Source organism: Micromesistius poutassou (genome assembly GCF_964030765.1).
Source record: "Micromesistius poutassou genome assembly, chromosome: 5".
Taxonomy (NCBI): Eukaryota; Metazoa; Chordata; class Actinopteri; order Gadiformes; family Gadidae; genus Micromesistius; species Micromesistius poutassou.
The window spans coordinates 14186291-14195886 of record NC_140275.1 but is presented as its reverse complement, the minus strand read 5'-3'; the positions used below and the strand labels follow the sequence as shown (position 1 = coordinate 14195886).

General features: G+C 43.5%; 1 protein-coding gene across 1 annotated transcript; it reads left to right on the top strand.

The window, feature by feature from the left end:
• The first annotated feature begins 1040 nt into the window (after positions 1-1040).
• Positions 1041-7381, top strand: paip1 (poly(A) binding protein interacting protein 1). The gene is given in 12 exon segments (XM_084467814.1): positions 1041-1350; positions 1352-1442; positions 1957-2099; positions 2779-3018; positions 3452-3564; positions 3680-3791; positions 3908-4033; positions 4608-4714; positions 5012-5129; positions 5231-5285; positions 5700-5781; positions 6509-7381. Coding segments are annotated over 12 exon segments (1389 nt in total). The 5' UTR covers positions 1041-1248; the 3' UTR covers positions 6609-7381.
• Positions 7382-9596: the final 2215 nt, after the last annotated feature.

The window sequence follows — 9596 nt, the reverse complement described above, 5'->3', positions numbered from 1 at the left end:
CATGGGGGGGGGGGGGGGGGGGGGGGGTACGGACAGCGTTGCAGGATTCCAGAGGACACAGAATAAAGCTTTGACCTTGAGCTGCACATACTCATATGGTCCTGTGCTGACTGGTTTGCTGAATCACCAAAACAAATGTCTTATGCTTGGAATGCTTCAGTACATTTAGGCATGACGGTCTGGATTTATCGCTTGTGGCAATGGTGGCGGCGGCATATGGAATTGTAGCATGACTATAGATATGTGTCCTAAGGGAAATAGCATCTGATATTATTGTTTCGCTATATAGTTACCAGCAAGCCGCATTGTAGTGTATTCATTTGTGCATAATTTGTTATACACACTGCGAGTAGCACACAACACATGTACAAGTTTCATATCGTCCACCGTGCAGAATGGAAACTATTTCACATGGCTTCACGGTAATTTGCGCGGTATTGGGGACAAGAGTCCTCCAAATACCAGCCCTATAGTCATCTGTAATCACGCACATTCCCGTCTTCTGAATGTTTGAACTACCTCCAAGATGCTGGTATGGGCAATAACAGAAAATAAGGGCGGCAATCTGTTATCAAAGTAGGTCTCTACAATTCGGGAATGGGAATGCTCTTTGACATAATGTGATCCAGCTTTGGGAAACAAGTGGAAAATGACTGGAGGCTAAAACAACTAATGAATGCTTACGCAAAGAGGTCTGGTGCAACACACATGTTTGTAGTGGGCAGCTACTGAGTAAGCAGTGGGAGAAAGCTACTTCTTGTGCGTGTGTGTGTGTGTGTGTGTGTGTGTGTGTGTGTGTGTGTGTGTGTGTGTGTGTGTGTGTGTGTGTGTGTGTGTGTGTGTTAGTTAGCCAAAATCTTCCACCATTTTCTGTAAAGTGATAGTATGGCATGTGCTAAATGAAGCTTGTTTCTATTTTCGACAAAAGCATGTCTGAAGACTATTTGCATTTCCACCCCCCGCCTCTAGAGGACGACAGACTGGTAGCACGCGCGGCGTACTACCACCATCATAGGACAACGGATTGTTGTTGAAAGGAAGTGGCCATTATTGGCACACAAAAAAAGTTGTGTATTTGGGCTGTTTTAACGCAGTGTCCCACCAGGAATCAATATGAAAGAGAGATAACGTGTAATGCGCTGTAGTTTAAGAACATTCTGTAGATATATTAACAATTTTTAAGAGCGTACATTTTCCAAAGCCAATGCAGCTCTGATTCGTTATTTTTGCCCGACCGACATAACAACCATGAACGACCATTTCGACAGAGCTCCCGGGGCAGGAAGAGCCCGAATGCCGCCAACATCTCCTGGCCTCACAGGTGGCGGAGATGGGGACACTAAAACGTCGTTTTTTTTGTCAAAGGGAACCACTTAGACAGCCGAAAACATCCCCCCCTTTAGTGGAGAATAACACAAACAGCAGCGACCAGGCCAGCGGAGGTAGGAAGCGGTCATGTCTCCAGCGTTCTTCCTAAAAACGTTTAACGTTAGTCACTACAATAGTTACTAGCAGCTGCACGTCGGCCCAGCCATGGGTGGCGATTAGTCTTCATTTATCGTTGTATTAATACCGTTCTGTGGCATATTATCTATTGTACCCATGTAGACTGTTGATGTTGTATTTGCCAGCAGGGGTCTTCTATGGGAACGAAACTGGAGGTGGTCAACGTTTTCTAGCCAGCTAACGTTACTCGATTTTGGTCTACAATCTTAGTTTTACTTTTGACACATTTTTATACTGTGGTTTGCATGGCCTAGAACTAATACTCGAAAATTAGCAGTCTGCTTTTAGTCGTCAGAAAATGTAGTTATATCAGGGTGCTGGTCCCCTCCATGGTGTCTTTTTCCGCTAATATCCAGTGTCTGACCCACCTGCTTGTCACTCGTTAGGTATGTTGTAGCTATGCTTTGAACTATTACAATATTAAGGGTGTTTGTCCTTTCTCTCTTTGAGACTGCAGAAAACAGAGTAAATCCCAACAGCCATACACCAACAACACAGATGTATCCAAAGGGTCTGGTGTTGATGCGCTGGTCATGTCATCTAAACTCTCAGCCAGTGCCCCCGAGTTTGTTCCAGCATCGAGTTACTTTGAGGTATGTCAACCATTGGGACGAACCATTAAGGCATGCACCACATTATCCATGTTGGGCTTGCTGGGGTTTACGCTGTGATACTGTTGTGAATAGGAAAATCCATTGATATTGCCTGTTTATAATCATATCCCATTAGATATATTTCATCAGTTTATCAGGAGCAGTTGTTATGTACATAGCATATTATTTATTCTGATTTACATTGTTAATGTGCCTTCAATATATTTTTTCATGTCACCTTTTTTTACTAATTAATTGCATTTTCACTATTACTTTCACCTATTACTATATTAAATAAAAACTTCCACAAACAGCCCGTTCAGCTATAACACTTACGTGCAAACAGTTAGTTACCTGCACGCATGTCATGTCTATTATTAGGAGTAATTAGAAATTAGTTTGTGGTGAAAGCTAGCCTAGGGATCCGGATGTTCAGCTCCCAGCATAACAATAGTGGATTCAAACCCCCGATATCCCAGTCTACTTGTATGCCTCCTTTTAGAATTCTGCCATAGCCCTCTACCTGCTCTGTTCCTTAACCACAATCCACTTGGTATCACTTTGGATTAAAGGTCAATAGAAAATAAATTGTTTGTGTTTGTGTTTGTCTACATTAGCTTGTGCTAACACCCAAACGCTAATACTTCCCCCCCCCCCCCCCCCCCCCATGTGTGTTCAGGACCCCGCCTTTCAGGACTACGATGGCAGCGGTGCGCAGGACCCCGCCTATCAGGACTACGACGGCAGTGGCGGGTACGCAGAGCCGACGCTGGCCGAGACGGTGGCCGACTTCCTGGGCCACCTCAGCTCCTCGCCGGGCTCGTTTGACGCGGACGTGGGCTACATCGTCACCATGCTGAACGCCTGGGTCACCACAGAGGAGCTGCTGAAGGACCTGGTGGAGCTGATCTACACACAGGTACAGGAACAAGCCTGCTGGTCTTTACCAATGCTGGAATGTTGATGATTGGATGGGAGGGATTAAAAGGGTACTAGAATCATCCCTGGGGGGGGGGGGGGGGGTGGATAGATTAGGTTGTTGTTATTATGTTATTATGTATTCTTATAATTAATACTTTAAGAGAATTAGTACTATAATAATATTATATGATTGTTAGAAGAAAAAGCAATTGATTAAAAACTCATTACTCTGGAAAAAAAATTATGTTGATGTTAATGTTAGTTCAGGTGTTTTGCCAAATCTCTTTAACCTACTCAGTAGTTGAATCCCCCTCCTCTGGAATGCGTCAGGTGTTTTTTCCTATTGTATGTGTGTGCAGGAGGGGGCACCTATGATATTCTTTTTAATAAAACAACAATGGATTGATGGATTGATTGATTTTTACTTGCAGTCTAGTGCTATTCCCAACTTCTCCTACACGGGTGCCAGACTCTGTAACCACCTGTCTCAACATCTCAAAATAAGCCCCAAGAGTGGAAACTTCCGTCAGCTCCTCCTGCAAAGGTGACCTTCCCCTCCCAGTCAAACACCGCCACCTGCCCATACGTCTCCCATTCTGCATGAGGAGCCTTTTTTTAAACTCCGGCTTGACCCTCTTAATGTGTGTGTGGGTCCCAAGGTGTAGACAAGAGTTCGAACACAAGGACAAGGCCGTAAAGGGCGACCCCACGACCCGGAAGAGCTTCCACTCCTTTGTCCTCTTCCTGGGAGAGCTCTACCTCAATCTGGAGGTAAAGATCCCATTTCCTTTCTCTGATTAACACAAAAGTGGGGGTTTCCTATATTGTGGACCACCATCCAACCATGGGGCCGCTGAGTTATTGTGAACATGTTGTCTTTCGTCTAGGTGAAGAGCCAGACCGGACCCCCAAACAGAGCGGAAATTCTTCTGGGTGCTCTGAGAGACCTGTTGGACTGTCTTTTCTCCAACCCCGACGACTCAAACCTCATCTGTGCTGTCAAACTGCTCAAGGTGACAGCAACCTTCCTCAACACTTGCATTGATTTACGATTGAGTTATGAAGGAGACAGGTTTATCCAAAGCGACTGTGAATAGTCATTAAAGGTGCTGTAGGTAGGATTCAAGAGTTGTAAACAGAGCGTCTTATAGAACGTACGACGGCAAAAGAAAATTTAGCTTTTGACTTCACGTACCTGTGATCGAAAGGCAATTTGGAATTCCTGAACCAAGCACTGAAGCGATGCCCTGATTGGGCAGAATTGAGCACCCTCAAATCAAAATTGTCTCATTTAGAGACGGGTGCAGTCAACTCGATTTTCAAAGCACATTTCACTGCCTATGCCATTTTTAACAAATTACACTCAAATAATAGCACTTAAATATTACCTACAGCACCTTTTTATAAGGACCCGGTAGGGGTAAGGCATCAAGGAGGCCAACAGATATGTAGGCGGAAGACATTGGGGATGAGCCCAAAAGTCTTTGGGCTAGGGGGCTAAACACCCCGTACCACTACTATAACCTCAAAGAAAAGGGCCTGTATGAATGAGCAATGCTAATGCAGATCATTCCTGTTTCCCTACAGCTCACTGGCTCGGTTCTCGAGGACACGTGGAAAAGGAATAAGAAGTCGGACATGGACAAGTTGGTTAAGAGGATAGAAAACACCGTTCTGGATGCCAATTGCAGCAGGTGCGTAAACTGGAACCCAGGCTTTAGCCCCCAAGGGACAGCAGGCCGCGGCTATGAATGGAAAAGATTTGTTCAGTGGATCTGGTCGACTAGGGTCCCCATGTTGTCCAGTCCTATCATATGGGGGAATGCAGGGAATTTCATTTGTATATAATGAATCCTCCGCATATGCATTGTACCGCATCACATTGAATGCAGAATACCATCTGCAAACGTTTGAATTTCCTACTTTGCGATACACATTGATCTGATGTTGTACTTTGACGTGGGACCCCGGTATGTCGATGTGTTCTCCAGGGATGTGAAGCAGATGCTCCTCAAACTGGTGGAGTTGAGGTCCAGCGACTGGGGGCGGGTCCACGCCGCTGCTGCCACCAACTACGCCACGCCAGACAATGACCCCAACTACTTCATGGTCTGTGGTGACCCACTGTTTCCATTTAAGACACTTATTTCTGCAGTCTGTTTTCTTTTGTTTGCGGTTGTGACCAGAGTGTTTTTTCTCTTGTGTTGCAGAATGAGCCCACGTTCTACACCACAGATGGCACGCCGTTCACTGCAGCCGACCCAGGTGGATATCATAATGTCTTCTCCTTCTTCTTCTTCAGTGTTCTCTATGTTGTTAGCGAGCACCACAGCCAAATCGTCTCAATGGGTCTCATCATGAAATGGTTACAGTAACAAATAGAGATGATAATGACATAAACTGCAGAGCAAATGCACCAGATGTTCTGCCCAAACAAGGAAACGCCCACCCGGTGGTAATGTTAACCAAACATCATATTAGATACCATATTTATTCCTGGGGGCATTTTTTGTAGCCAACTGCCAACCAATGTACAGTATTCCTGCAAGTTGATATTGGAGGGGATGATGGGAGCTTGAAGTTACAAGCAAAGATGACGTGTGAACCAAAAACCATGTGGTGTGGTCTCTACATGTTTTGTATTCAAACCTTTTCATCTTCTGTACTCTTCTTGTGCAGAGTATTCTGAGAAATACCAAGAGATTCTTGACCGGGAGGACATCAACTTCCCAGAGCAGGAGGAGAATAATGGCAGTGACTCGTAAGTACACGAACAAAGCATAGTCGTAGCGATGGCTTTGGATAATGTGTGTTTTTAACAATTCAATGCAGCAATGATCCAATTAGTACAACAAAATAACAATTAGTCTGGCTTGGGCCTACTCATTTAAAATTGACACAGACATGTATATGGTTGTCCTTTTCTCTGAATAATCACTCTAATGTCGGGTGAGCTCCATTGAATGCTCTTGGTAAAATGTAATTGAATGGTCATGATGGATATTTGTACTGTTGTTCCACTGGATTTGAGAAATTGCCAGCCTGGCATGAGTTGGAATGCGTTGCAGTACAGTACAGTGCAGTGCAACAGAAACGCTGCCAAGGGAAAAGGTCACGTTCGGGCCATAGTGAGCCCTGTAACCCCTTTTGAGTCAAATGACCGAGGGACAGCTTTACATTGGTTCCCCGCCGCCACCGGTCCGTGGGCCCCACTGAACCTGGTGGACATGATTGTCTGGCCCACAATGTAACTGCAGGGGGGAGGGGAAACGCCTCATATTACATTAGTCAGCAGATAGGTATGAAAGAGGGTTTAGCTTGGCCCCCACTCTCTCGGCACCTGTCTGTATTTATATTTGTCCCAGGTGCATTTGTGTCATTCCCGTGTGATCGTTTGTGAAATGTGAGGTCTCGTTTTTGGGGATGCCTGTGTGTCCCAAAAAGTTCCGGAAGTGGAACCAAAACGAGTGATTCAATGTGCTTTACAGGTTTGAGGAAGAGGAGGATGACGAAATGGACCCTGAGATCGAAGAAGCCTTTGAGAATTTCTGTTTGGAATCGGAAAAGGAACGGGCGAAAAGACAGTGAGACACTGAAGCGACACCGTCCCTTTACTCGTACGACGTTTGGGATAGGCTTATATAGCCCTGTGAATAGTTTGCACTTCCCGTTTCAGTTGCTTTGTCAGGAAATGATGGCTATAAATAGACAGCAATCAACTGGATCAAACATCTCAGCGTTTGGGTTATTCAGACTTTCCTAGTTCAGCTTCCATTTTGTTGAATTTGAGTTCCTTTAGAAACCCTCTTTCCTCTAAAGATGACTGCTGGAGAGAGATGGAGGAGTGTGCTGTGTGATCCGAACTTCTGAATGGTAGAATAGTGGACATACAGAGTCCTGGTCAGATGCTGTTTCTGCCTGTTGTTTTGTTTTTAAACTAAAAGAAATTTACATTTAACGCCAGTTATTATTTCTGGCTTTTTTTGTTCAGTGGGACAGTTTGAAGATTTTAAAATCTTGAAATAAATATGCACTGATGAAAGAAGTGCATATTACAATATGCACAGTGTACAAACACTGAGACTGGTCAACTGGGTTTGGTTGACGGGGTTTTCAGTATTCAGTTATTTTTGTTGCTTGTTAATTTGGTTCCACCATATTAAAGGTTGTTGTAAACAGAAACAATTTGGGCCTCTAATTAGAATTTAAACATTTTTAAAACATTTAAGTGTTTTTTTTTGTTCCATGCGGGGTTAGGTAAAGAAATGTTAAAGTGCATAGGCCTACCTTTGTACTTTTTTGATAGAGTGTAAATATTATTTAAAGTTTTGATTGTGTGCAATAAATACTCAATAATGTGACTTCTGTTTGTTATCCTTATTTCTCCTTTGTTGGGTCATTCCACCCTAAACAAAATAGAAAAAGCTGCAGTTAATCTATCAGATAAAGATTAACAATCATTTTGATGACCCTCCATGCTGTACTTCTCTATGCATTAGAAAGTTAAAAAAGTGCAATTACTAAGGCGCACGATTTTTCTGATGACCAGTCAATCGGTGACATTGTAGTGGTTCGGTTAGCTTTGTTAATTTTGTATTCATTTCATCATAAACCACATTTATTATTATACGTTGCTGCTATCTAGTGGACAAATATGGCAATGTAAGTCAGTTCACCAAAAATACAATATGTATCATTTATAATGCATCTCGACAGCCTATCTCCATATTCTTATATTGTGCAATAGTATTGTTGAGCTTTTATGGAATAACATTTTGTATAGCCTAGGCTACTTATTTTTGAATAGTGTCTACTAACCTGTAAATACAGGTGTTACCGCAACTACAGTTAGCGTTTTTTGTTTCCTAAAAAACATAGCTCTGGCTGTGCAATTGTTTTCTATGAGACAACCATTTAGTCCCATCCAGAGCTATTTAGAGAGATAAATGGTCCCAACCATTGACTGGTCCGACGCTAGGTGCTGCTTTACTCCACGGACAAACTTAAAATAGTTTCAATTCTGACCTCTGCTGGTGATGCTGATCTCTCGCAGCGCAACCAATCACAGTCCACTGTTATGTATTCATCAAACATGGGTTTCCATGGTGACTCGTGTGGCACATGTACATCTGATTGAATGGATCAACTGGATCGGTCTCCTTCTAGTCGGGGCATTCACTCCCGGGACCTAAAGTGGTCCATTCTGTCCTTTTCTTCATTGTGGTTTTCTTGAAGACTTTCAGCCTCGCAGAGATGGTTTCCTTTGTTATTGCATTGAGACACTATTGCTCTTTAAAGAAGAACCAAACCCTTACACTTGTAGATATGTTAGCATTGTAGATGTTTCCCTCTAGGTTTACCACATACCTTTGCATGCAAATCCTGTGATTGGCTGATATAACTGTAACTGCGGTAACTGCTGATTTAGAAACATGCGACACACCTGTCTCTTTGAACCGGGCATTTACAGGTGAATCGCCAGCCCCGCCCCTGAAAGAAAAAAAACTGTATTTTAGGCGGGGTCAGGGCAGGGGTTGGCAATTGCCACCCTCTTTCCTGCAGGTGGCGCCCTAGGCTACCGCCTATGGCTAGAAACGTCCCATATTCTGGAATATTCCCCAGAATATGATTTTGGCATGGCGCTTTCTGCGGCCCACCCAAATAATAATAAAAGGTGTGACAAACACTGACCTCCAGTGTAAGGTGCCTCTCATCATGTTATTTCTACAACATCCCAGCTTTGAACTGAGTTGAAACACACTTTCTTCACCATTTATTTTGGAGCTGTGATTCTCTTCTTCGAGCTTGCTCTCTATTGTTGGGGAGCTTCTGCAAAGGCTAGAGTCTTCTTCATCAGAGTTACACTCTCCTCCCCCTTCATTCCTTTCTTGAAGTCTTTTATTTCGCTTCATGAGCTTCCAGATTCGTTAGCCTGTCCCACTGGGGTGATTCAATCTGTTTGTGTATTTGAGTCCTCTAGGCCTGTGCTGGCATGTTGTTGGGCCTCAAGTTGTCCTGCTTGTGAATTTTGTCTTGTTCATTCCCGTTATCACATGAAAGTAAAAATCCAGCCAACTCATAGCATTTGCCTCCTACCCCATTGCCTGGAGATCAACCATGGATATGACCTTAAGAATCAGGACAAACTTATTCTGAGCAATCCGCTGCTCCATTTCCCCATCACGTGTTACTACTAGGCTACTACCACATAAAACGACCAAAAGGATTTTAAACAATGCTGGAGCCGGAATGAATATAGTGACCTACTGTGATACTGAGGTCATCATGTAGTAGGCTGCTGCCCACTTAAAAAAAAAAAAAAGGTATTTAGTGCACAGTAGCCTACCGTAGGTCAACATTTGAAATGCAAATCTTAAACTAATACAAATAATTCAAATGAAAAGGAAATTCATTTTTTTAATAATCCAAATCCCTGGGGTTCTGTTTCGCCTCAGTATCAGGAAGGTGAGTCTGCTCACTGAAACGTCATCTGTCGACGCCCACTCACAAGGACAGATTATAACTTCGAGCAAGTGCGTCTCACACATTTACACAGACATGACATAAAGACTGGTG